The 27,991-nt window shown below is 42.2% G+C and overlaps 1 protein-coding gene across 11 annotated transcripts in view; it reads left to right on the plus strand.

Annotated features, from left to right (window-relative positions):
* Positions 1 to 27,991, plus strand: part of YAP1 (Yes1 associated transcriptional regulator) — a 104,632-nt gene that overhangs the window by 28,690 nt on the left and 47,951 nt on the right. For 5 of the 11 annotated variants that reach the window (XM_040340198.1, XM_040340202.1, XM_040340197.1 and 2 more), the window contains exon 3: positions 20,691 to 20,732. The exons of the other annotated variants lie outside the window; for them this stretch is intronic. In XM_040340198.1, coding sequence (XP_040196132.1) covers positions 20,691 to 20,732 — 42 coding nt within the window. The remainder of the gene's footprint in view (positions 1 to 20,690; positions 20,733 to 27,991) is intronic. 11 annotated transcript variants of the gene reach the window in all.

The raw sequence follows: 27,991 nt of genomic DNA on the forward strand, positions 1-27,991 counted from the left end.
ATTGGCTGTTTGCTGGGACAATTCATATAGGTTCGGCCTTGAGCTGGTCCCTAATCCTAACCCAACCCTTCTGTTGACAAACATTTGCAATATATGAATGGTTCTAACTGGCTAAATATTAGTAATCCATTTTGGATTTTGGTGTCTTCCAAAATCCAGGGTAATGGGTAAATTTGTGATCTTAAGGCTCCATTCACACCTGAGCGACAAAACGCCTGAAGCGCGACGCTCAGATACGCTGGAGGGGAGAAATAACATTAAGTCTCTATGGAGATGGTTCACATCTCCACGCCGAACGCGTGAAGCTCTAACAAGTCCCGGACCCTTTTCTGTCGCGCGTAATCAGGCGGCGTTCGGCGTATCCCTCAATTACATAAAAAAAGGGGTTAAAAACGTTGCGTTTTGTCGCGGCAAATCATGGTACAAAACGCCGCAATTTGACGCGGCAAATCGCGGTACAAAACGCTGCGCTAAGGTGTGAATGCAGCCTCTAGGTGTACAGTGGCAACAAATACACTGTCATTTTCCTAGTGCAACTAAAACCCTCCCCTCCCCCAGCCTTTTCAGCCAAGGAAGCTGCCATCTTGGCCTCTGTTTGATCTGCAACTGCCATGGTGATACACATGTGATCAGTTATGACACCAGCCACCGTTTGATGGTTTGTGGGCACAGCCAATGTGACAGTTGGCAATCCTGGCATGCCATGAATGTAACTTTTTTGAAACGGTTACATCGATGGGTTTAGTTTTGCTTTGAAATGACACCAGAATTCTTATTGGATGGTGTGGGGAAGAAGAAATGTTCTGTTATACCTAAAGCTTCCAGCTTATTTTTTCTCGGCCTACACAGGCCTTTCCATCATCTCTGGGCTTCTGCAGCCGAGCACTTCATGCCTTGTTGGTGACTTATTAACATGTTCAAAGCTCGGGGACGGCGTTTATTGCATGACTCCAGTCCATTAATCATGTTTTCTGACATAATACCTGAGTTGTCCGATTGTAACTGCTCATTTCTTCCGCTGGATTCCAATAAAAACACTCCTAAACATACATTTATGAGCTGCTTTGTGTACAAGAGGTTTTTTAGTACATCCATGAACAGTGACCCTAAACAGTATCGGTGTTCTCCCCAAAAATATCTATGCAACTATATTTGCTGGTCCTGGATTCTATCTTTCATAAAATCGTTCTTGCTGTTTGTTTTTTTTCCCCTGTTCCCTTGTAACCTCCTCCATGAGCTCCTGAACCCCGGCTTTTTCCTCTTGCTTCTGTTTGGAACGAGCAGTACGTGGTCATGTGCACTGCTCCATGCTACACATTTAATAGTCCACAGTCCATCTCTGGGGCGAGAGAGGGTGACCACGTTCCTACATACTGTGGAGAACAGATGTAGTCACCCTTTTACGAGGAAGTCGGATCTCGGCATCCTAAAAAAATAAAGGGATTTGGAGGGATGCTGTGTGCAATAGAATGTACCTTTTTTTCAGTTAAGTATATATTCAGTCATACTAGTTTTAAACAGTTTTTAGTGTCTATAATGTATTGCAGCTTACCAATTTTTAGATGTGGTGTCTGCATTTTTTTTTTTTTTCCTTTTGGGATAAAGGTTTTATATATTCCATCAGTATTAAATGGTTTTCCTTATCCCTGTAACGTCTTGCATCTATAAGAGTTTATTCTTTTGAAAAATTAACTTCCTGGGTGGATCACCAGATGAAAATGGGAAGAAGAAAGCCTAAAGAAAACCAATGCAGCCATCATATCTATGAATTAGTAAGCTGGAATATAAGGTTTGCTTTAATACTGCTTTTATTCCCAGCAGATATAGAAAATACAAATACAGCTCTAATAATTTAGCCATCTCCCTACCACTTATGTATATTTCCGGCTTTGCATTGAGGTGGTTACACCCGGATCATAGTTGTCACTACAACCACTATCTCAGTATCAATTTTTGCAACTGGCAATTCTCTTAAGGTAAAAGTGATCAGAGTGGCTATGTAGCCCCGTGATCACTTTTACAGTGAGGAGAGATGAGGGGGTTTCAAAGACTCTAGATCAGTGATGGTGAACCTTGGCACTCCAGATGTTTTGGAACTAAATGTCCCTTGATGCTCAACTACACTGTAGAGTGCTTGAGCATTGTGGGAAATGTAGTTCCAAAACATCTGGGGTGCCAAGGTTCACAGTGGTTCTCAAGTACCCCCAACATGCCATGTTTTGTGAATTTCTCATATAAAATGGCCGTCCAAAATGCCAAGCCATTTGTCTCTGATTTAAAGCACCTGTGCAAGAAAAAGGAAAACCTGCAAACATGGCCTGTTGGGGGGGTGGGGGGGGTGGCTGTCTGTCTTGAGGACAGAGTTGAGAACTACTGTCCTGTCAATACCGCTACCCATCAGAAAATGTAACGCAAGTAAAATTCCGACCAAAAATGCTTACTGCGCATGCGCCCTGCATTCCAACAGGTTTCTTATTATGACAGAATGTGAAAGCGGCAGCGGACATCTTGTTACATCCAGCAAAGTCTTGAATTTCACACTTCTTTTATACATAAACTCACCTTTTATATACTGAAATACAGTATTTTTAAATGTGCGACGCGGTTTTGATTTTTCAAAAGCAGCGATGCGCCTGCAGTGAGAAGGTGACGACTGCCGTCTTGGTACACCCAACAATAGTTTGGCACAGCAGCGTCGATCCTCCTTTTCTGGGGTCCCCTGCTGGCATTCCAGACCCCTTCTCTTCCGTGGGTGTCCCCATGTAAAGCTGCTTTCCATGGGTGCACACGTGTGGCCAATGGCTCCCAGTGCTATAAATCTGCCCAATGAGAAGGGAGACGGCAGCAAGAGCCACTGCTCTCGTGCACATTGCTGGATTGGAACTGGCTCATGTAAGAATAAGGGGGGGGGGGGGGGTTAATCCCGCAGCAGAGGTTTGTGTGTATGTGTGTGTGTGTGTGTGTGTGTGTGTGTGTGTGTGTATGTATGTATATATATATATATATATATATATATATATATATATATATATATAATAAATATGTATGTGTATATAATAAATATGTATGTGTATATATATATAATAAATATGTATGTGTATATATATATAATCTCAACGTGTGTGTATGTTCCAGCATCACGTCCAAACGGCTAAAGATATTAACATGAAACTTGGCACACATGTTACTTCTATGTCAGCAACAAACATAGGATAGGTGGTTTAACCCTTACCCACCCCCATTTGCCATGGTCGGGGTTTTTCTTTAAAGTCCCATTCAACTCTATGGGAAATGCATGTTACTTCATAACTTCCAAACGGCTGTACATATTTCGATAACACTTGGTCACATGTTACTTATATGTCCACTTAAACTATAGGATAGTTAATTTATCCCTTAACTACCCCCATTTGTGAGAGTCAGGGTTTTTGTTTAAAGTCCCATGCAAATCAATGGGAAATGTATGTTCCCACATAACTTCTGTACGCCTGGAGATATTTCAATAATACCTGGTACACATATTACTTATATGCCAAATAAAAATATATTACAGTTAAATTAACCCTTACCTACACCCTTATATAAAAGATGGGTATATTTATATTACTATGATTTTCCTCCCCAAAAGGTTAAGATAGGAAGACCGGGCAACGTCGGGTATTCAGCTAGTATATATGTGTGTGTGTGTGTGTGTGTGTATGTATGTATGTATATATATATGTGTATATATATATATATATATATATATATATATATATATATATATATATATATATATATATATATATATATATATATATATATATATATATATATATATATATATATATATGTGTCTCCTAATGTATAGAATGCATTAAGGTAAAAGAACTCTTGAGGCTTTAGAAGCACTTTGCATGTGTCTGTAGCTAAGGGGTTTGGGCAATGTGACCATGTTTCATGTTGCTCCCTAAAATATGATACAATCAGAAAGGTGGACTAAGGCTCCATTCACACTTGTACAACTCCAAAGTAGCGTAACTTTGGATGGGTGCGACTTGTATGTGACTTGTTGTCCCTCTGTAATGTTGGACCCACTGTTGCATGCAGCACATTCAGGTACAACTTTTGAGGGTTAACATTGAAGTCTATGGCCCTCAAGTTGCATGAGAGTACAGTAGAACCAAAGTAGCACATGACCGACTTTGCAGTGGCTGGGACTTAAGTTGCACATATATGAATGGTTACCATTGTAAAACATGGGGTACGATTTGCCATGCGACTGACGTCCAAAGGCGCGTGACAAGTTGCAGAAGTGTGAATATGGTGTTAGCCTCTGAAATGGCCACTGATCGGTAGGACCTCCAGACAGTGATGCGATGTACAGATTGTGAGTGCGGAGGACTTGTATCCTGTTGCTAATTGAGTTTGCAGAGTTCCACAATGTGTCCTTTCTTCTATTTGATGACTTGCAGGTTACTTTGGCTGCCATAAGCCAGAGCAGAAAGTTCTAAACAATGCAGTTTTCCCCGTCTATCTGACCCATGGAAAGCTTGTAGAACAGAGGAGGATAAGATAACGGCGGCCTGTGTTGATAGCGCGCACTTTGTTTATAAAAGCCGTCATTCAGAGGACAGATACAAATGTTTTCAGGACAGTTTACAGCATGTGATTGTGCCAAGACCGGCCTACAAACATGTCGCAATCAGTGTCGCTGTAAACAGGTTATTCAGACTTTCTGATTGATTGACGCCTCCAACACCAAAGGTTTGCCGAGGTTGAAGATTTTTTCAAAGTTCAATCTTTCTATAATGCAAAAAAGGCAATCTGCTGAAGTGCGGTCAAGTTTAAATAAATAGGAAATATTCAACCTAAAGGTTTCCTGATAAAATCCCTTGTCGGCGTTCTGAGGTTTATTGTAATTACTTTTTATACTGGGTTTACTTTACTTACTTTTTTTTTTTTTTTTACGAATATTGCTTTACGACTCCCCCAAATCTCCAAAAAAAAATTTAAGCTGTGATCCAACTTTTAGAGGGTGGCTACATTTTGTTCTTTATGGCCCCAGTGTATATGCAGGCCGGGCACCCTCTCCTGCTCGTTCCCGAGTTGGGACTATGGGATTTGTAGTGCGCATATAGTAGAGCACATGACCGCAATAACCATTCAACAGCCTGACAAGACTTCAGAAAGAGGTGTTGCTGCCTTGAAACCTGTAACTATGCCCCCGCCACACCACCTAGCATCTGATGTCATTGGCCAGCGCAGTGGGTTAGCACTTCTGCCTGGCAGCACACGGGTCGTTGGTTCCAATCCCAACCACAGCACTCTTTGCCTGGAGTTTGCATGTTTTCCCTGTGGCTGTGTGGGTTTCCTCTGGGTACTTTAGTTTCCTCCCACATTCCAAAGACATGCTGGTAGGTTAATTGGCCCTGATGTGTATGAATGCAAGTTGGGCACCCTAGATTGTAAGCTCATTGAGGGCAGGGGCTGAGGTGAATATACAGTATACTGTACATGTAAAGCACTGTCAATTGATGGCGCTATAGAAGTACCTGAAATAAAATATTGACCAATTATAATTTGGGGGGGGGGGGGGGGTTTCTTGCTTTTAGACTAGCGTATTGCCCAATGTGGCCTGTAGATGGTTGCGAAGGTCGTTCAGCCAGATCTGCCTTATCTGATCACATTGCTCTTTGGTGCCGTTTATCTTCAGTAACATGTGATTGCAGCACGGATAGGCAGTGAGGCATTTACTCCAAAGTGCAGATCTCCCCCACATGTGTTTATCCCGAAGTGTGATTCAGTTCCGAGTCATAGCAAAGCTCATCCTGTGCTACTCCAACCTTTGTTGGCAATTCATCTGAGGCTGTCTGTGTTTTCTTTCAGACTCCCCATTAACCACTTGCTTACTGGGCACATATACCCCCTTCCTGCCCAGGCGAAATTTCAGCTTTCAGCACTGCCTGGAGTTTGCATGTCTTTAAATTAAAATTGCGCGGTCGTGCGACGTGCCTCCCAAACAAACTTGGCCTGCTTTTTTTTTCCACAAATAGAGCTTTCCTGCGGTTTTTATTTTTTGCGCTATAAACAAAGTGGCAATTTTAGAAAAAAACACTTTTTTTTGCTATATTGAATATCCCATTTTTTTTTTAAACTTTTTTTTTTTTTTTCCCGCGGTTTAGGCTGATACGTATTCTACATATTTTTGGTAAAAAATTGGTTTGCGCAAAAGTTATAGTGGCTACAAAATATGGGATAAAATTCTGAATTTTTTAAAATAAATTTTTTTACTAGTAATACGGCGATCTGCGAATTTTGTCAGGACTGCGATATTATGGCGGACACTTTTGACACATTTTTGGGACCATTCACATTAATACAGCGAACATACTATAAAAACGCACTGATTACTGTATAAATGTGACTGGCAGGGAAGGGGATAACACTAGGGGGCGAGGAAGGGGTTAAATGTGGATCCTTGGAGTGATTCTTACTGTGGGGGAAGGAGACTGACTGGGGGAGGTGACCGATGCGGTGTCCCTATGTACAAGGCATCAGTCTCCTCTCCCTGACAGTACGTGGAGCTCTGTTTTTTTCACACAGAGCTCCACGTCCCTGCTCTAAAACTGCCGATCGCCGGTACCTGGCGGACATCGCGGCCGCCAGGCACGCGCATCGGCATCGCGGCGACGTGCCGGGCGCGCGCCCCCCAGTGGCCGGAGCACTCGAGGTGGTAAAAAGACAGCCTCCCGGATTTATAGAGCCACCTTGAGGCTGTCTTTTTACAGTGGTCCAGGTCTGAAGTAGTTAAGTACCACTTTCTGATCAGTTTTAATTACAATGATGTATTTTTTAAAGCGGAACTCTAGTCTGATAAAGATGTGTTGGAAGCAAAAGGCAAAATAATTCCGCGCTGTCTATGAAAGGTAAGCAGCTACAAAACCAAAGACAAGTGGATGAAAAACCATACGAAACAAAAAATGTAGCGCTAATTTATAAACAATGGATGAATATACTGCATGAATAGTATATATAATAAATCTGTGGATACATGTGTTGATAAAACGTGCAAACACAGTCTATATAAAATAGGTGATAGTCCAAAATATATAATCAAATGATAGTGCTCCGATAATTCAAAATGTGAAAAACCAAGATGAGAAGAGGCCGTCACCAACTGAAATGAGGCTTACCGGAGAGATTGAACCCCGAGGAACGTATGTTCGAGAGGGTCAATCTAGCATGATCTAATAACAAAACCTGGGGAATGCCCAGGGAAAAACCAAGCTGCATGGACCGATCAATGTTGCAGCTCACAAACGATCTCCAAATGGTGTACTCAAAGGTGGATGGTTTGAAGTGACCAATGGTGGTCAAAAGGCAAGGCCAAAAAAAGTATCCAGAAGAGGAAAAAGAGAAAAAAAAGCACATAGCGTAATACTGTGTTACGAACTGTATTGTAATGTAGGTAGGAACACTTGCATTATAAGCGGCAGCAGTGGGGTCCCCGATGCGTTTCGTAGCCTCGTGCATCGTCACCAGAGACGATGCACGAGGCTGCGAAACGCGTCGGGTACCCCACTGCTGCCGCTTATAATGTAAGTGTTCCTACCTACATTAAAATACAGTTCGTAATACAGTATTACGCTATGTGCTTTTTTCTTTATTATATACACTATTCATGCAGTATATTCATCCATTGTTTATAACTTGGCGCTACATTTGTTGTTTGATATAGACATAGTGTTCTTCAAAAGTCACTCTGCTCAGTAGCTCTGCTGTGGATTCTGCTCCTCCTGTTTGTGTCACTGCCTCACACTAAATGCCATATATTTGTCAAGTTTTTATTTTCAGTCTGAATGGCCCTAAACAAATGCAAGCGGAAAATGGTTACACGGTCTTTTGTTTTGAACTTCATTCATAGTTGAAGGTGGCTGAACTGCCAGGATTGTGTTAAGCTTCATGCACTCTGGGCATTTAAAAAAAAAAAATGCTGCCTTTGAGGGCGCTTGACTTCTTTGTTTAGAGGCTTAAAAAAATTGAAATGAAAAAATCTTGTCCAGGTATTCACAGGACACAGGAGGTTTTTGGAGGCCGAAAAAAAAATTGCGCGTTCCGGGGAAGAGTGTACAAAAATGCTTAATGCACCTAAATGGCGTAAACGCGAGGGTTGTTAAACATTCATTTACTCCAATGTTCATAATTATTCTGGCCCGTGGAATGAACAAATGTGTTTTGCAAAACTTGGCTTTAGGTGTGTGGTGTGTGGGTTTTCTTTAATTTTTATTTTTATTATGCGTTTTTTTTTTCTTCCTCCTGACAGAAGAAAACGCGTTTAGAGGAGCCCAGTGTGCAAGAGGCTGCAGTTCTTGCTGCACTGATATAAAATTGTGTTGCAAGTAGATTCTGACCAGCTTTTATTTTTTACTTTGTTTTCCCTAGAAAGTTTATCTGTCAAAAGGGCATATTGGAATACTAGCATTTTGATTGGAGTTGACAGCCAATGGCTGTGAGCATTGAGCAATGTATCTGAACCCAGCACCCCTGTTGGAATACAATGTTGTTTTTGGGGGGGATTGCTGCATCAACATCGCTTGTTGCAGCAATCTCTGTTTTTCTTGTACAGTACGATAGTTGAATGGAAAAAAGCTGAAAATGGGTAACCAGCTACCATATTGCCACAGCAATGCCCTCCAGTGCACCCTCAGCTGTCACAGGCACTTTAATCTTTTCAGTCTTCCTTCAGCTGCTTTCTTGGCCAGTACATGGTGACCTCACTCTTATGCATGCGCACAGGAGTCATTTTTGGGGATCGCTCTGTCATAAAAATATTGCCTGTCACTTTTTATTTATTTTTTGGTTTTCCGCTTTTAGGGGACTCTTTTACTGTGTGTGTGTGTGTGTGTGTGTGTGTGTGTGTGTGTTTTATTGCCAAAGGGCAATTTTACTTTGCAGGACTATGGGTTGCAACTGTGAATCAAGTGCTTGGCTCACAGTTGACGTCCAGCGATCTTGATCTCAAGGGGCGAGTTTGAAAGGGGGTCCAGTCTAGGATTGTCTGCTGGGGTGGAATGTAGCGCTCCTTGTGAGAAGGGGTTTTAAGACATTGCAGTCTGTGTTGGCACATGGCGGGTGGCTGTTTTCATCCCCACCACACATTTTGCTCTACCTTTTTATATGAATTTAAATATGTAAGATCCCTTTTGAAATCAAGGTGCACCGAATGGAAATTGTGGTACTGAAATTGCAGGATGCACTTGGCTGAAAATGTCAGTGTGTATGTGTGTATATATAATATATATATATATATATATATATATATATATATATATGTGTGTGTATATATATATATATATATATATATATATATATATATATATATATATATATATATATATATATATATATATATATATATATATATATATATATACATATATATATAGTGTGTATATATATATGTATATATATATATATATATATATATAGTATTTATTGGCGTATAGCACTCACTTTTTACCCTGAAAATAGAGGGTAAACTGCCTGTGTGTTATACGCAGGGGGCTGTGGAAAGTTTTTTTTTTCCTGAAACTTCCCTCTTAAAGTTGGGGTGCGTGTTATACACCGATAAATGCGGTAATTGGTTATTATATTCGACTTTTTCATTTTATAGCGTTAATTTTAAATATAAGGAAAGAGGAGGTATTCACTGACTCGTCTTACACGTTTGTGTTGGCCACATCCCCAGAACAATGATCAAAAAAATAAAAATTTCCCCCTGTATGGGACTTTAAAGGCCAAACAATGTGTAGAAATATAAAAAAGTTTATTAGACACAAGTCCACACAGTGGCACTTGACGGTGGTACATGTCACAAGCACTTAAAGTACATATGAAAAACAACAAAATAAACACCCAACAATAAAATACAATAACACAATCGCCGCACTGAGTGTGACAACTAAACAAAAAACTCCTATTGGATAATAAAATATTGTTTGGCCTTTATAGTCCCATACAGGGTGAAATGTTTCTTTTTTTTTTTTATTTTATTTTTTTTAATTTTTAATATAATGGTACCTTTTTAGTGCAAGAAAAGTTCAAGGTAAATGCATCCCTTTAAATTCTATGTACGTCTCACACTGGTCCTTTGCATTTCCTTTGTTTAAAAATCCCGCTTGCTGCATTTCCGGTCAGTTAAACTGTACCAAAAACGCACCTCCCTGTTGAAATGCATTAACACATCAAGAACGCACCCATGTTGCGTGTTTGCAGTTTGAGTCGCATTACCTTTATGGTGTGTTTTTTATTAAAAAATAAGTGTGTTTCAGGTGCCGTTATCGGCAGCTTTTTCTCTTATCTGCAAAATGTCAAGAACATTTTCCGATATGTTTCAGCCGCCAAAATTTTGGTGCACCTCCTATTTTAGCAATTTACCGTCTGTGAAAAGATACTATTGTTTTGTTTTTTTAAATATCTCTTTAAAAAGTAAACCAAATGAATTCTGACTTTAGCACATTTTCATAGCTTTGTTTTATTTCACCTGTCCTAATGTTAAAGCGGTAGTTCACCCTCCTTCACCCCATTATTCCATTACTTTCGGCATCGTAGCGCGAGCTACGGTATGCCGGTTTTAAATTTTTAATCCCCGTACTCACTGTGCTATTGTTGATTGAAGAATCCGACTCCCGCGGGGAATGGGCGTGCCTATGGAGAGGGAGGATGATTGACGGCCGGCTCTGGCACGTCACGCTCCCCGAAGACAGCCGGAGTAGGTCTCGGCTATTCACAGCGCCTGCGCACAGGCTATGCGCAGGCGCCGTGAATAGCCAAGCCTATTTCGGCTATTTCCGGAGAAGCGTGACGTGCCAGGGCCGGCCGTCAATCACCTTCTCTCACCATAGGAACGCCCATTCCCCGGAATCTTCAATCAACGATAGCACAGTGAGTACGGGGATTAAAAATTTAGGACCGGCATACCGTAGCTCGCGCTACGATGCCGAAAGTAATGGAATAATAAAAAAAAACATTTTTTTTTTTTAACAGGGTGAACCCCCGCTTTAAATCGGAGTTCCACCCGAAAATGGAACTTCCACTTTTTGGAATCCTACCCGCCCCATACCCCCCCCCCCCCCCTCCGGTGTCACATTTGGCACCTTTTCAGGGAGGAGCAGATACCTGTGTAATACAGGTATTTGCTCCCACTTCCGGGCATAGATCACTGCGGTGACCTACGCCATGTCCGGTGCCTACTCCGTCCCCTCCGCTGTCTTCTGGGAGACACACAGGTCCTAGAAGACAGCAGAGACCAGTAGGATCGTGCAGCGTGATTCGTGCATGAGCAGTAGGGAACCAGGAAGTGAAGTCTCAAAGCTTCACTTCCTGATTCCCTTACTGAAGATGGCGGCACCCGAGAGCCGAGGGACAAATCGGCTTCGGGACCTGACATTGCGGGCACCCAGGACAGGCAAGTGTCCATATATTAAGTCCGCAGCTGCCGTATTTGTAGCTGCTGACTTTTTTTTTTGTTCCAAATATTTTATTAAACATATATAGATAATCAGGAATAGTAACATGTACAGTGCAATTCACAAGGCTGAGAATATCACAATTTGTATACAAAGGTAAGCAAACAGCAACAATGCATTTATTCCAGTATTGTAAAATTAAAAAAAAAAAAAAAAATATCCATTTCATATAGAAATTGGGGATCCTCTGAAGGGAAGGGGGACTAAACACACACCTGAAACCCCGAACGAGGGGCTGCTGACTTTTTTAATAAAATAAATTCGGTGAAACTCCGCTTTAACTGTTAACAAATGTAGTCCTTTTTTTTGCAATATTGCATGGAGATCATTATGGCCCCTTTCACACTCGGGCGTTTAAGCGTTTTTTCAAGCAAAGCCTCATCTGCAATCCCAATGTGCTGGTAAAGCACCGCTAAGGCCCTAACGTTTTAGTGTGTTTTTGCAGCGCCCAAAAGCTGTATCAAAGATGCTGCTTCCAGGACTTTTCTCAACGCCCCGCCAGTGCAACGCCTCAGTGTGAAAGGGTAAGGCGTTTTTTACAGAGCTTTCAACTCCTTTCAATGGAGAGGGGCATTTTTCTTCAGAACCCAAAAGCTGCTCCAAAGATGCTGCTTGCAGGACTCGGTGTGAAAGGGTCCATTAAGATACATGGAGAGCGTTTTATGAGCGTTTTTAATAGCGATATTTTAACGCTAAAACGCTACAGTGTGAAAGGGGTCTAAGTGATGGTTTGCCCCTTTTGTCAGTTTTTATTCTGTATTAGGAACACACATTAACCTTGTGATACAACTTTAAAACCTGCTTTTTCTTCTCTCTGTTGTGCACGGCCTCTGACAACACCGTCGCTTGTCTCTATATGGAGTTGCTATACAACAAATAGAAGTAAAGTGGACGTTCTGTAAGCCGAATGGCATGAGGGGGTAGTGAGGGTCTTGAGTCACCAGAGTGGTGCTGTTGCCTAGTAATACTAAAAGCATTTGGAGGTGGTGTAGTGGCAAAGTGTTTGGAACAAGTGCCATTATCCCATGACTCACAGAAACGCAGAGTGACGGCAGAAAGAGGCCAACTAGTCCAAGCCTGCCCTACAAAATAAAAATTGTGTGTAAAAACACACACACACACACACACACACACACACACGAAAAAGGTATTTGATCCCCTGCTGATTTTTTACATTTGTCCACTGACAATGATCAGTCTATAAATTTAATGGTAGGTTTATTTTAACAGTGAGAGACAGACTAACAAAAATATCCTGAAGAACGCATTTCAAAAGTTCTAAATTGATTTTCATTTTAACCACTTAAGACCCGGACCATAATGCAGGTAAAGGACCTTGCCAGTTTTTGCGATTCAGCACTGCGTCGCTTTTTAACTGACAATTGTGCGGTCGTGCGACGTGGCTCCCAAACAAAATTGGCGTTCTTTTTTCCCCACAAATAGAGCTTTCTTTTGGTGGTATTTGATCACCTCTGCAGTTTTTAGTTTTTGCGCTATAAACAAAAATAGAGCAACATTTTTAAAAAGATGCAGTATTAACTTTTTGCTATAATATCCCCAAAAAATATATAAAACTTCTTCTTTTTTTATTTATTTTTTCTTCAGTTTAGGCCGATTTAAGTATTCTTCTACATATTTTTGGTAAAAAAATTGCAATAAGCGTTTAGTTTGCACAAAAGCTATAGCGGCGTAATGGCGGTGATCAGCAACTTTTTATTTATTTTTTTCGTGACTGTGACATTATCGCGGACACTTTTGACACATTTTTGGGACCATTATCATTTTCACAGCGAAAAGTCCTATAAAATGCACTGATTACTGTGAAAATTGCAGTGAAGGGGTTAACCACTAGGGGGGGGGGCGCTAAGGGGTTAAGTGTGCCCTAAGGGAGTGATTCTTACTGTAGGGGGGCATGGCTGTAGGCGTGACTTCACTGATCGTTGTTCCCTATATCAGGGAACAGACGATTAGTGACACTGCCACACAGAAGAATGGGGAAGGTGTGTTTACACACTCCTCTCCCTGTTCTTCAGCTCCTGTGACCCGTTTGCGGGACACCAGCGGCGTTCGGGTCCCGCGGTCACGGAGCTTCGGACCGGGTGTTTTTTTTTAGGCAGCACATTGCAGTCACTACGACACATTGCCACACGCTGTGCTGCATAAAGTTGAAGGAAATGTAGATTCATTTAAATAAACAATGGGGTGTGTTATAACACTGCATTGCATGTCCCTTCACAAAACACACTAGCAGGCGTTTAAAGGGTGCATAAAACACTCCCTTTGGTGTGAATGGACGGGTCCCTGCTGTGCTTCCATGGGTGAGGCATGTCGGTACCCATGCAGCTGGTGTACCTGTCTAGGGATTGGCGTTCCCCACTCTTCCTGTTCTGCAGGGCTTCTGAGACAGATCAGAGGTCACATGCTGGCACGGACCAACCAGTTGCTCTGATCAATCCCAGAAGCCCTATAGAAAGAGGGGGAAGAATGGGCGATTCCCTGGACCACCACATAGTCTGCATGGGCACTGACGGCTCACATCACCTGCCAGGGTAAGTACAGCAGGGACGGGGGAAATCTCCTAAAAATCCTTTAAAGGGTTTGTAAAGGAATTTTTTTTTTTTTTTTATCTTAATAGCTTCCTTTACCTTAATGCAGTGCTGTTTTCATGTCCTCATTGTTCGTTTTTGCTCTCAAGTTGCTGTAATTCTTCTCTGATCTCCACACTTCCTGGTTGTCTGTTTCCTGATAACCACAGTGCTGGGAGCTTTCTCTCTGTGGTCACTAATCAAGGAGGTGTGATTACTGTGTGTCTAGTTTCTAGTTTCGTTTTCCAAACCATCACTGCCCTGTATTGGCTCTGTGGCTCTGTACAGCAGAGGCAGGAAACATGCAAAAACGAAACTAGAAACTACAGGTACATTATATGATTGATTTTTATCTATTTTTAATCGTTTTTAAAAGGAATCGGTTAACTATTATGTCTCTATGCCCTATAAACAGTCATTTCAGCAAAAAATATTTTTTTATTTACAACTCCTTTAAGCCTGCAGGCTGAATAATAAATCTCTAGAAGTGTAGGACCAACTTTTTCACTTTTTGGTGTTTTGGGCTCCAGTTGTTTCGCTGGAGTTGCCCTCTAAAGTGTCCTTTTTATGAGCTGTGCGGATACAGTTGATGGGCTTTTCTAAGTACTGGCTGCTTCTTGGACTTGTGACCAGTTTGCTGGCAAGTGGCAGTTTTAGACCCCATTCACACCTTCGCGTTTTGTCGCATGTAGCGCGACGCGAACAAACGCCAGAGGGACAAAATACAATGTTAGTCAATGGGGATGGTTCACATCTGCACGCTGATGCGCCTAACGCGCATCGCCTGTAGTCAAAAGAAGTTCCGGACCCTTTTTTGTCGCGCAATACGCGCGATATGCGCGTATTTGAGCGTTTTTGGTTTTCCATTGAAATCAATGTAAAACGCCAGATACGCGTGTATTGCGCGACAACAAGCGTTTGCTACGGGCGTTTTGTCAATAGAACTTGTCGCCCATGCAGAAGATTAAAAAAATCTACCAACATAGCAACAAGTGATGAAAAGATGATAGTTTTTCCTATTGGCTAAAAAAAAAACGTCTAAGTACAAAAACGTCGGACAACGCTGTATGCAAACGCGCATATTAGCATGAATACGCGCGAAAAAAAACGCCTAAAAAAAAACGCCGGAAAACGACGCTATTGCCTACGCCTAGGTGTGAATGCAGCCTTAGTGTGTCGGGCCTTTTATCCGGCCAATATGTCACACCTCTGTTCTCCGGCTTGTAGCAGTGTATCTCCTGGACAATGCAGAACCCTTCAATTAGACCCTGCAGTGTAATTTAGGTGTCTTGGCAGAGATCTGTTAGACGGTGACCTCTCCTTCCACTCCCCATTTCCCTTTTGTTCCTGTCCTGAAAGAAAACAGTCTCCTCTGGGCCATTTGTGTGCAGGATAAATAGTAAACAGTAATAGCCCTTCATTTCCCATCAAAGGAAAGCTTAAGCCACGGCAGGGTCAGAAAGGTGAACTTTTAATCTGGTTTGATAATGCGGTGTTGATGGATGCCCAGTGACTTGAATTGTTGGAATAATCTCTATTGGAGGAAGAGTGCAGTATGTTTATAAACAGCTAATAAAGTAAATACTTTGTGAGATTACTATGTTCATGACAGTGTTTGTTTTCTATGAAGAGAAATAATGCTGGTAGCCCTGAAATGTGGGATTGATTGCCATTCTAGTCATAATTTACATATGGTACAACCTAAGCAGAGGGGACACGGAGCCTGCTTTGCTGTATGGGTGGCTGGGAATAAACTGACAGTTTACATGCAACTACTTTTTGATCCACTCTACCTAAACAGAAGAGTACTTCTTGTGGGTGTGTGTGTTGTCACATTTCCTCTATTCTCTGCTGCATGAGGAGCTCGCCTATCACTCCAGAGTAAATGCCCAAGGGCTTTCACACTGGAGCAGTGCGCTGGCAGGACAGTAAAAAAAATTCAGCTAGCCGCATCTTTGCAGCGCTGTAGGACAGCTCCCCTGCCCTTTGAAACTGGTGCTGCAGCGGCGGTTTTAACCCCTTTTCAGCCGCTAGCGGGACTTAAAGTGGAGGTTCACCCTTTAAAACAATTTTTGACATCACACAGAGCCGTGCCATCCTACCGACAGAATGCCGGTGTTTTTTTTTTCTCTGCACATACCTCTTAATCAGGATTTTGACCTCACGGCGATCCCGCGGGAGTGGGCGTTCCCAAGCACTGCCTGTGATTGACAGGCTTCCGAACGGCGCATACTGCGCGTCACAGGTTGCCGACAGAACCCGAACGTCGGTGCGCAGGCGCCGTATAGAGCCGCACCGACGTTTGGGTTTTTTCGGCAAAACCTACTTTTCCATCCGTCTGACGGATAGGATGAACGGACAGACGGTCCGTGTTCATCCGATCCCCACATAGGGGAGAAAGGACAAGGGCGGTCCCTGCACAGTGTGCGGGGACCGCCCTGTCATCCGCCGGCTCAGCGGGGATCAACAGAGCGATCCCCACTGAGCAAGCGGAGGTTTACGGGGCGGATCATTACTGGATCCGCCCTGTGTGAAAGGGGCCTAAGCCTAGATTAAGGCTTACCTGTAGGTGCCACAAAAATCTCCTAAACCTCCACGGTTTAGGAGAGATATTTGCAAAAAAAGACAGCACCGATATCTACGGTGCAGGTGCACTAAGCGTGCCGTTGGTGGCGCCTCCGGCGCTGTGACTGGTCGGAGCCACGATGCCTGGAAGTCACTCCGGGAGAGATAGCGGCGACGGAGGCGAACGAGGGCCGCTGCAGGGGATTGAATCTCGGGTAAGTAATTCATAGAGAGAGTATGCTATGCATTTGCCTTGCAGAGTGTATTTTTTTTATTTGTTTTTGTTACACAGCAAAACGGACGTTTTTAATGTCCTTTACCATCTGTCAAGTTAAATTTGTTGGGAAGCGGTTGTAAAAACGCCCCGTGTACATGAAGAAGCCTAAATGCTGTGCAACTTGGCTGTCATACATGGTCTTTTTAGGAGCTTATTCACACAGATGTCAAAACTGTACAGATAGTGTTTGTCTTCTAAAGGGGGGGGGGGATCCGTGCTGTGCAGCGTGATGTTTTGCTTCGGTTTAGCAGCATACAAAGACACAGCTGTGTCGGGGACTGTCGTATTTATGCCGTGTATGCAGGTAAATGTTTGTGTGAACATTCCCAAGCATACAGAGTAATTGAACTGCCTGCTCAGGACCGACATGTAAATATAAACAATGTGTCACTGATTACACACTATTTACATGTGGGCCCTGAATGAGTCCTTCCTGTGTAGGTGCATGCGCACAATGACCTTGGCCAGGCGTTTATGAATTCATGTGTGACGGAAGGATGGTCATTCCGCACGTTCTCGGCAGAATTGACTCATTCAGGGCTATTGATGTTTTCATTTGTTTTTATTCCAAATTTTTTAAGAAATACAAATATACTTTACATTACATTTCCAAGAAAACATACACAAGAAAGGTTCACATTTAAAATACAAACAACATTACATATACATAAATAACAAAAAATAACACTAATAACAACATTGACATCCTGGGTTTATCCTATACCTCCTAATCTTCCATCTCTTTTCCTTTATCTCATATGGTTACCTCACCCTTCCTTTATCCTCTAACCGAGGAAGCGAGAAGGGGGGGGGGGCTAAACCCACCTCCCCATCCCTGCTATTTTATTAAAGTGCTCCTTGTGCATTTACCCCATGCCTTATCTTTTACCTGTTCCCTTCCTAAGTGTTACTTTTTTAGGGGGGACCGAAAAATATCCCCCTTTACCTCAAAATCACTCCATAAGGAATCCCACCAAAGGGAGGGGGGAGGGGGCTAATTCCTCTCTCCCACCCCTACTATATTATTTAAGTGTTTGTGCACATTTTCCCGTATCTTCCCCTTTAATTGTTTCCATTTTAAAGGGGGTGTAAAATATCCCCTTTTTTCCTCAAAATCTCCTTGTGAAAAAAAAGGAGGGGGGGGGGGGAAACCCACCCCCAGGGCTATTGATGTTGCGCCCTATTGGCCGCTGCACCAGAGCTGACAACATCAATGCTTGTAAGCATTGCACTAGGGCTGAAACAACTAATTGATCGACAACTAATCGATTATGAAATTGATTACAATTTTCATAATCGATTAATCGGCCAGTAACATAATGGGGTTAAAACAACTAAAATTCGCCCTTTTATAGTCCAAAAAAGCAAATCGCTACTGTTGATGACTTTCACTGTCCCACAGTAAAAAAAAAAATGAACCCCTTACAGTAGTGATTATTTGCTCTTTTTGTACTTATTTTTTTTTTTGTTAACCCCATTATGTTACTATACATCTCAGGCCGGGTTCACACCTCTGTTTTTTGGTGATTTTTGCAGAAACGCACTACAGTTCATTTACATGTTTTCCTATGGGACACGTTTACATCCATGATTTTTTTCAGCTGCTGCGTATTTGGAAAGGGCAATGAGTTTTTAACGCAAAACTGCTATTTTGTTTTGGTTTTTTGGTTCAATATACTTCAATGGAGAAGCTGCAGAAAAGCATGTAATGTGTTTTTGTGGCAATTTGTGTTTTGTAATCTGCCCAACAACAAATTGGTCCTAAAAAATGTAAACATTTAAAAAAATAAAATTTTTTAAGGCTATTATCCGATTGATCAAAACAATAATCGGCCAACTAATCGATTATGAAAATAATCATTAGTTACAGCCCTACATTGCACACGAGTCTTTACCACAGGTCCTTGTCTCCAGGAATCCTGCTTTTAAATACTTTGAATTGGCTTTAAGACAATTGTTAGCATTTTTAACACACAATATTGTAAAATCTATGAAGTAGCACAGGATGATCATCCCCCCCCCCCCCCAAAAAAAAATATTTCTGTAAAAGTTAATTTATTTGGGCTTTTTTTTTTTTTGCTGTGTGTGTGTGTGTGTGTATAGTGTTTATATATCTCTAATCTATCAATATCTCTTTCTCTATCTCAATGTCACTCAAATTTCTAGTTTTAAAATGGCTGTCAATTTTATCATACGTAATACACAACAAACCTGTAATTCCCTGAATTTACAATTATATTTATTTAAGATCCCACTGATTTACACAGCGGGGATCGTATTGTACTGCTCTTAAGCACTTGGATCTTCTTAATTAAAAATCCCCATTGCCTCAGGCAGTACTGAGGTTTAGGGTTCCATATATATTCAACATCTTGATTGTCTTGCCTAATTCACTCTTCATGTGGTCTGCCGTGCTTGTCATGTTTTTAATTTTATTCCTTAAAAGTGTACTGAAAAAGTATTCGTACCCCTTGACATTTTCCACATTTTGTCATGTTGCATCCAAAAAGGTAAATGTATTTTATTGGGATTTTATGTGATAGACCAACACAAAAGTGGCACATAATTGTGAAGTGGAAGGAAATTTAACGGTTTTCAAAATATTTTACAAATATGTGAAGAGTGTAGCGTGCATTTGTATTCGGCCCCCCTTGAGTCAATACTTTTGTAGACCTTTCACTGCAATTACAGCTGCAAGTCATTTTGGGGATGTCTCTACCAGCTTTGCACATCTACAGAGGGACATTTTTGCCCATTTTTTATTTTTTTGCAAAATAACTCCAAGCTCTGTCAGATTGGATGGAGAGCGTCTGAACAGCAATTTTCAAGTCTTGCCACAGATTCTCAATTGGCTTTAAGTCTGGACTTTGCCTGGGAAATTCTAACACATAAATATGCTTTGATCTGAACCCTTCCATTGTAGCTCTGGCTGTATGTTTAGGGTTGTTGTCCCGCTGGAAGGTGAACCTTCTCCCCAGTCAAGTCTTTTGCAGATTCTAAAAGGTTTTCTTCTAAGATTTCCCTGTATTTGGCTCCATTTACCTTCCCATCAACTCTGACCAGCTTCCCTGTCCCTGCTGGAGAAAAGCATCCCCACAACATGATGCTGCCACCACCATGTTTCACGGTGAGGATGGTGTGTTCAGGATGATGTGCAGTGTTAGTTTTCCGCATTTTAAAGTGTTACAACACTTTATGTGGAAAATTTCAAGGGATGTGATTACTTTTTCAAGGCACTGTATATCAAAGCCTACAATCCTTTGGTACACAGTCAAAACTGAAAATGTTACCTTGAGAATATATGCAGGGAATGCTGCCTTTTTTTCTTTTTTTTTTTTTTTTTTAAAGCATAGGTGGACAAGAATTACTTTCACAGTCTATTTGTTATAAAGTTAGCAATCCTGGAATATGCCTGTGAAACCCAGTGTTCAGAGGTGTATGCTTATTAAAGTGAATGCACATAACTTTACAAGGTAAGCTGAACATTCTGACTGGGTCGCGAGTAGAGATGTAACATTTCTGGATTTTTTTTTTTTTTAAGCCATGGGGTGGAAAAGGGTGTTTTCCCTATGTGGAGTGTGTTTTTTATTTTTTTCCAAAAAAAAAAAAAAACTTTAGTATGGAGTAGTTTTACGAATTGAAAGTTTGTTGTTGAAAGTACTCTGTTTAAAATAAAAGTACAGCTTGTTCAGTAAATAAACTAAACTTGCTTTTTAAAATGTTTTATTTTTTTATTACAAATGGAATAACCAGGACTGTATATTTTAAGAACATTTCACCTATACATGAGAACAGGTAAGCCCCCCCCCCCTCTTAATGTAAAAGCTTCCTGCTAATATGCATTTTCAGTTATCGACAACGCTGATCCAGAAGCCTATATTGCTCTATGAATGGCTTGTTTCCCTGATTTTAAGGTGTCATTGTATCTATAAATGAAGGGATTGTGTATTTTTAGGAAGCCGTGGTTTGTAACTCTTCCTTACTTGAAGATGCCACTGGTGAAGAAACACGTTTGTAACGATCCAGTCCATGTGGATGCCCAGCTGAAAAATAAGTCTGCACTCCTTTTATGGGTGGAGCACCTCTTTAATGCAACTGTGGTGTTTTTTTTTTTTATAAATGCTCCGAGCTTGATTGTCTGCAGAGTGAAGCTTTATCTGGCCAGCGGTAAAATGCTGGGGCAGCAGAGATGGGAGTGCCGCTCATTGAGGCAGCTCGGCAGTTGGGATTTATGTGCCACTAACAAATCCCACATTATTGTGTTGGGGATATTTACAGTGTCACATGCAATGGGCTACTCAAGTTTGTAAAAACCTCCATGCTTAATTGACTCAACACATAATGTACCATTGTTTGATTAATCCCAGCAAAAGGCTGACATCCCAACAATCACAAAAGCTGGGCACTCGGAAAACAAAAGTTTTCCTCCGCTCTCCGGCGTTGTAAACACTGTTTTATGAATATACACAATCCAAGCATGCTGGAGAATCAGGATTTGTTGTTTGTGGGGGGGGGTCTTTACAACTACTTTAGGCCCATTCACACCTGAGCTCGCCGCTCATCCCCAGTCCCATAGCTTTGGGTTGTGTCTGCTAGTCGCATATCGAAAATGGAGATGTTACGACCGAACAAAAGATCAAAGACCGCTGATCGCTCGGTTCTCAGAGCTCCATAAGCAGAATAAAAAAACCCGGACGATCATTTGTCTGTTAAGCCAGTACACGCAATCAGAAAATCGTACAAAAAATACCGCTTTCAAATCGATTTTACGATAATTTGATCGTTCGTATAACACTTTCGTCTGAAACTTTCTAAATGGATAAACGCAAATGTTTTTCTCATACACAACCAGATCATATGGTTTTCGTTAATCGGTACGGTTTACATCCAAAAATACACTACAACACTTTGCATCACTTAGGAATTTTTATCTTCTGTCATATGAGAATTTTTGTACTTTAGTAACCTATTCATTTTCGATATGGAGGTTATACATCCCCAAAAAAACGACCATTTGTCCCAGCTCGTCGCGTGTACGGGGCGATGGTCCCGTCGTGTGTACGGGGCGATGGTCCCGTCGTGTGTACGGGGCGATGGTCCCGTCGCGTGTACGGGGCGATGGTCCCGTCGCGTGTACGGGCCGATGGTCCCGTCGCGTGTACGGGCCGATGGTCTCGTCGGCGTGTACGAGGCGGGCCTAAGGTTCTGATTTTTTTTCTTTTTCTCATTTAACCAGTGGTGTTAATGAGGGAATCCCTCCTGCAGAGCTATTGTATTCTGACAACTGGGAGACTTCCTCGCTGTTCGAATACAGTCATCAGTGTTGCTGTAGCTGCTTTAGCCAGCGGCACTTGTCAAGCAAAACCAAACCAGCTGGTTGTACTGAAGTCAATTGGGAGATCGACTTTTGTAAAACCAGACTGCCCATTGATGAATCAAAATTCGACTGGTATTGCAGGGACCAGCTAAATTTCAGTCCATCTATGGCTGGCTTTAGTCACCTTGTATTTATTTTTTGAGGATCTAACTGGGTTAAATGACATTTAACGCAAGGCGGCATCCAAAATGCCAGGATAGAAAGAAATGGCCCATTGCAAATTAACATGGCTTTACTTTGTTTTTCTGCTGTTGGTTGACATCAGTCTGTTGGTCTGAGTCGCCCTGCTGTAGACTTAGACAGAGACTTGGGGCCCATTCACACCTGAGAGGGGAAAAATTTCATTATTCTCAATGGAGATGGTTCTCATCTCCACTCCAAAACACCTGAGCGTTGTCACTTGAACCTTGGAAAAGTACATGGGTTTCTTTAAAGGGGAAATGGCACTCCTTTCCTTCTTGGTCTCTGTAGACTTTAGGCTTCATGTACACGCAACGTTTTTACAACCTCTCCTGAACGATGTAACTTGACAGATAGTAACCCACATTTAAAACGTCCGTTTTGCCGTGTTTGCAGTTTAGTTTTTTTTAGTGCTAAAAATAGGGCCTAAATACCGCCTGAAAAAATCCTGCCCTGCCGTCTTCAGTGTGAAAGCCCGAAGGTACGCTAGTAGGAACGCTCAAAGTTCTGCTAGCCGCATCTTTGAAGCGGTGAAGGAGCAGGGTGTTTACCGCTCCTTTGCCTTGAAAGTAATACCGCCGGCAATGCGCCTCTGCAGAGGCGCATTGCAGCCGGTATTAGCACTTTTTCGGCCGCTAGTGGGGGTTAAAACCGCACTGATGGTGGCTGAAATATCGTGGTAAAAACGTCGGTATAGCGGCACTAAATATACCGCCAGCGCACCTCCTGCGCCCTGTGTGACAAGGGCCTTAAAGGGGAGTTCCAGCTATTTGTATGTTTATTAAAAGTCAGCAGCAACAAAAAGTGTAGCTGCTGGCTTTTAATAAACAGACACTTACCTGCTCCAGCGGCGCGCCGGCCGGGGCTCCCCTCCTCTCCCCCCCCCTCCCCGGCCGGCGTCTTCATTCTCAGTGTGGGCACCCGGCCGTGACAGCTTTCGGCTTCACGGCCGGGCACCCACTGCGCGAGCGGCCCGGCGCTGCGCCGTGTAATTGGCCAGGAGATCGCCTAGGACCTGTGACGTGTCCTAGGCGATCGCCTACAGCAGCCCCTTCCTGTAGGCGATTAAGCTTAGTCGCCTACAGGAAGGAGGAAGTGGGACAGGAAGTCCCACTCTTCCTGAAGCCCCCACTCCCCCCCCCCCCCCCCCCCCCAAAAAAAATTACATGCCAAATGTGGCATGTAAGAGGGAGAGGAGTGGGTTAAGAGGAATTTTCAAATTTGGGTGGAACTCCTCTTTAAGAACATGATCTGTGTGTTTTTAGTTATTCTTGTTAATATGGAATTTTGCATATATTTCATATTCCCCACTTGCTGCAAGCAGGTGGCAAAACCTCTGCTTTAAATACACCCTGCAATCTTCATACATGCCTGCTGTCAGGCGGGAGTCATAGGCAGATTTTCTACAAGGCACACCCATTATAAGGAGAGGGTGTTAATAACCACACCATAAACCAGTAATCATGCTGAACAGTCTGCAGATTTCAAAGGATAGTAGTCTTCATCTGTATTTATCCCAATATACCGCTCCCACCTTTTGGAAACGGCCCATCTATAAATGGCAGCATGCTTTACTCTTCTGGTACCATATGTAGTCTGCTTGGTATATAGTATCTATTATTAAAGTTCTATCTGCACACGTTTTTTCACTTCCTGGCTTCTTTTCCGCCCAATCAATTTGCTAATTCAAGTAATTTTTACTCCTTTTATGTTTTCAAGATATCTTCTTTAAAGTGTATGTAAACCCACTTTCATCCTTTCTAAACTACTGCCATAGTGCTGATCTATAAGGATATAGATGCCTCCTGTATGTATCCTTACCTATCACATGTCTCCCCTGCAGATTCTGTGGGAAGATCTGTTGTCTGGATCTCAGTGGGTGGAGTCGGAATGTCAGTAAACTCCCCGCCCTCCTCTACACTCCCCTTGTCAACATGCATTTTTTCCTGTGTATTCCTTACACTAAATTCTGCAATGATCACTAAAATCCAGTCAAAATCCAGAAAAGTAACCACATGACTTCAGAAAAGGAGTGGGGGTGGGAATTAAAAAATAATGCCTGTCTCCAGGCTAGTGCATGAGATATGTAAATAACCTGTCACTCACAGCAAGGGGGCGGAACGGACTAAGGTTTTTCTCTGCAAGTCCGTTTTATTTCACTGAACAATAAGAGGATTGCTCAGAGCTGGATTCACTCTGTGTGGCAAGACTGGGCACAGATGATAGGAAATCTTATACTGTACATTGTGACATTAAAAAAAAAAATTGGGGGTTTACATCCACTTTAAGACACATTAGGTCTCTGTGGTTCCTGCAATGCAGGAGAGGGGCCTACAAGATGATGTACATAGCGTCCAAAAAACATCACAGCCCCCTGCCTCAGTGCTTCTGTCAAGATGCATACATTGGGCTATTCTACAAATATCAAAATGTCCCGTACAACTATGCAAGACTAATGAGGCTGGAGTTCATCTATAAAAGAAAAGTGAGGAAGGATTAGAATAAAGATTCTGCTCTCTTCCTCAAAATAACCACAAGAGTAAGTTAATTGAAGTCTTTCCAATGAAGGAAACTAAAGCCAAAAAAACTTAATGGGTTAACGTTGGCTTTAGATTGCCAGTTCCTACCTGAAGCGTTCTGTGACCTCAGATTGTCCTCCTTACTCTCCTGTGGCGGTGGACGCTCCTCACGGCTGGACTTTGTGGCAGTAAATGTGGTGCAGGAGAGTAGAGGCATCTCAGATAGAGATGCAGAAGAGCGCAGCATTCCAGCAACCCAACTGGAAGTATAAAATGATTGGTTTGTGTAGCATAACCCCAATGACTGCACATGGCTCATTAAGGTGGAAGTCCAGGCTAAAACTAAAATCCCTGCATCTAAAGCCACCAACATTCTAACCTTAACCTATCTAGCCATGCAAAGAAAAAATCTGTATACATGCCTTTCCTGCAGGCGGTACGACCCAATCTCAAGCGGTGGACGCTCTGATCCCACGCTAAGGACACATCTAAAAATGGAAGCCCCATAGTAACTCTATGGGTGACGTCACTTCCCATTCATTTCAGTCAGCTGTGTCCTCTGCAGAGCTTCTGCCGCTGGAGATCGGATCGCTTGCAGAATGTGTATGTATACTGATTTCTTATTTGTTTTACTTCACAGGGATAGATAGGTTAGTGTTAGACTGTTGATGGCTATAGATGCAGGGATTTTAGTTTTAGCATGGACTTCCACTTTCAGGCAACAAAAGGGGTCCTACACAGTCCCGTATGCTTTACAAGTAAATGGTTTTACTTGTAACTCATGCGCTGGTGAGCTGGAATTCTTCTGTCTTTATAAAGGCGCGTTCACAATTCCGCATTGCATTTTGGCTGCAGCGCGGTGTATCTGCAGTCTTTGTATGGGTTGCCTGTGCTTCTCCATAGACTTCTATTAGATCGAGCATTTCTGGTGCGGTTTCTGAAAGCGCACCAAAAGTCCTGCTTGGTATTGAACTCCAATTTTAAATTTTGCCCTACAGGTAAGCTTTATGGGTCTTTTTTGTATGTACCTTGGAAAAAAGCCTAAACTTGTTACTATTTTTGGAGAGCGCAAACCCAAAAAGTCCAGGTGAAGATGGAAGCGCAGGAGCAGTGACGGCTCAATGCTTGAGGGTTCCATTTGAAAGGTATGTCTTTTATAATGTGCTAGTATGAGGTGCATACCAGCACATTATGGCATAGACTTACAGGGGCCTTAATTTAAAAATGGGGGGGGGAATCTTCTTTTTATATGCAAGTCTAGGAGACTGACGGCATTGTATGATGGGTGCTGACTCGGCAAATATCCGTTCTGCTGTACAGGGATTGCAGGAAGCTGATGCATATAAATACTGGCTTAATGAAAAGTTGTCCTTCCTCCTTCCCCTCCCTTACGGTTAAGTCAGAGAAATATTATTGAGGGTTAGCGCTTCAGTCAGTAAATATCTGCATGTATCACTGTTGTCTGGTGTCATTTCAAAACCATTAAAGGGATTGCTTGGCACTCTGTTACACACAATTATTCTTGAATAACAAGCCATGACTTTTATCTACGGAACTGATCCTTACTAAAGTGAACCTTGGCTGTATATAAAACTTGTCTCTCTCGCTGGTCTAAAACTGGAAATGATTAGTAAGGGCTACTTGATAAACTGGCCACTGCCCCCACCTATAACTGGCATTCACAGCAAGGAGCACAGGGAAGGGTAACACAACCAAAGGGAATTCCCAACTCGACCTACCAGCCAATCTGCTACCAACCAAATTATCTTAAGTTTGCGTTAAAAACCGCGGTATAGTCAGCAGACATTTCCACATACATGTGTAAGCTGCAGAGCCACTCCAAGGCACCCCATTATTTCTGCAGTCCTAACTCTTAGTCTCCACATGCGCCCTCCCAAGGGGGTTACCTTGCGGGCACACTTCTGTGTCCAGCATCTGTAATCTGCCAAAAAAGCTCATGTACGGTACAGTTTTGCTTTAGGCAACCGCACGCTCAGATGTGAATTGGGGCCATTGAAATTAATGGGATTTGTCTTGTTGGGCGTTTTTTAGAGCCGAGTCTTACAGCAGAAAAAAACACCTAGGTGTGTACCGAGCCTAGAGGATAAATTTCCAAAGCTGAATATGTCCTGGGATGTCTTTTTTTTTTTTTTTTCTCCCGTCACTCTTCCACTGCTCTTCCCATCTTGTACCGCCATCTTTGTTTACTTTGTCATTGTAAGTCCGCTGTATCCTCCTGGTTCTTGCAGCCGGGCTCCGGATGACATGTGGCCCGACGCATGTTTCTGGTCTGTGTGGAAGCTGTTGCTTGCTGGAATATGTGATGTTGGTATCCTGGAAGGATGACTCATCATTCTCACCTAGGCGGTAATGGAGACAAGTCGAATGTGAGTAAAGTTTGTTTAAAAAAAAAAAAAGCAAAAACATTTTTAAAGACTTTTTTTTTTTTTTTTTCTTCTAACTTCATTGACAATTGACTTTCCACAATCAACATTGTATGACTGTCGGCTGTATGTTTACGATTGCAGTTGGTGCATACATATAACAGCTTTATCTAAACATGGCATTCATTGTGGCACTTTGTTTTACACAGAAAAATACAACGGGCTTGCTTTTACCCAGCATTCTGTGTTTTTATTTTTTTGCTTTTTTTGGATGTTAAGCCATAGGGACCTGACTATTTTTTTTTTAGTTGGTGCCCACATTGCTAAGACAGCTGTGGCGCATATGCATTTTTTCCTAGTCGTATTAAAGCTAGTGATTGGACCCTGGACACTCGAGGGGAGTGGGTTCTGAAAGTTACCCTTTTTTCTAACGTTATCTACAGTTTTCCTGCATAAAAATTGCGTAGATGACTAGTAGCTTGTAGAGCTGCACCATTCTGGCTAAAATGAAAATGACTTTTATTTTTTTTTGCTTAGAAGATGGATCGCCTAACATCTTTCACATTAAAACAAAAAAAAATTGCCTACCATATT

This window comes from Rana temporaria, chromosome 2 (assembly GCF_905171775.1).
Source record: "Rana temporaria chromosome 2, aRanTem1.1, whole genome shotgun sequence".
Classification (NCBI taxonomy): domain Eukaryota; kingdom Metazoa; phylum Chordata; class Amphibia; order Anura; family Ranidae; genus Rana; species Rana temporaria.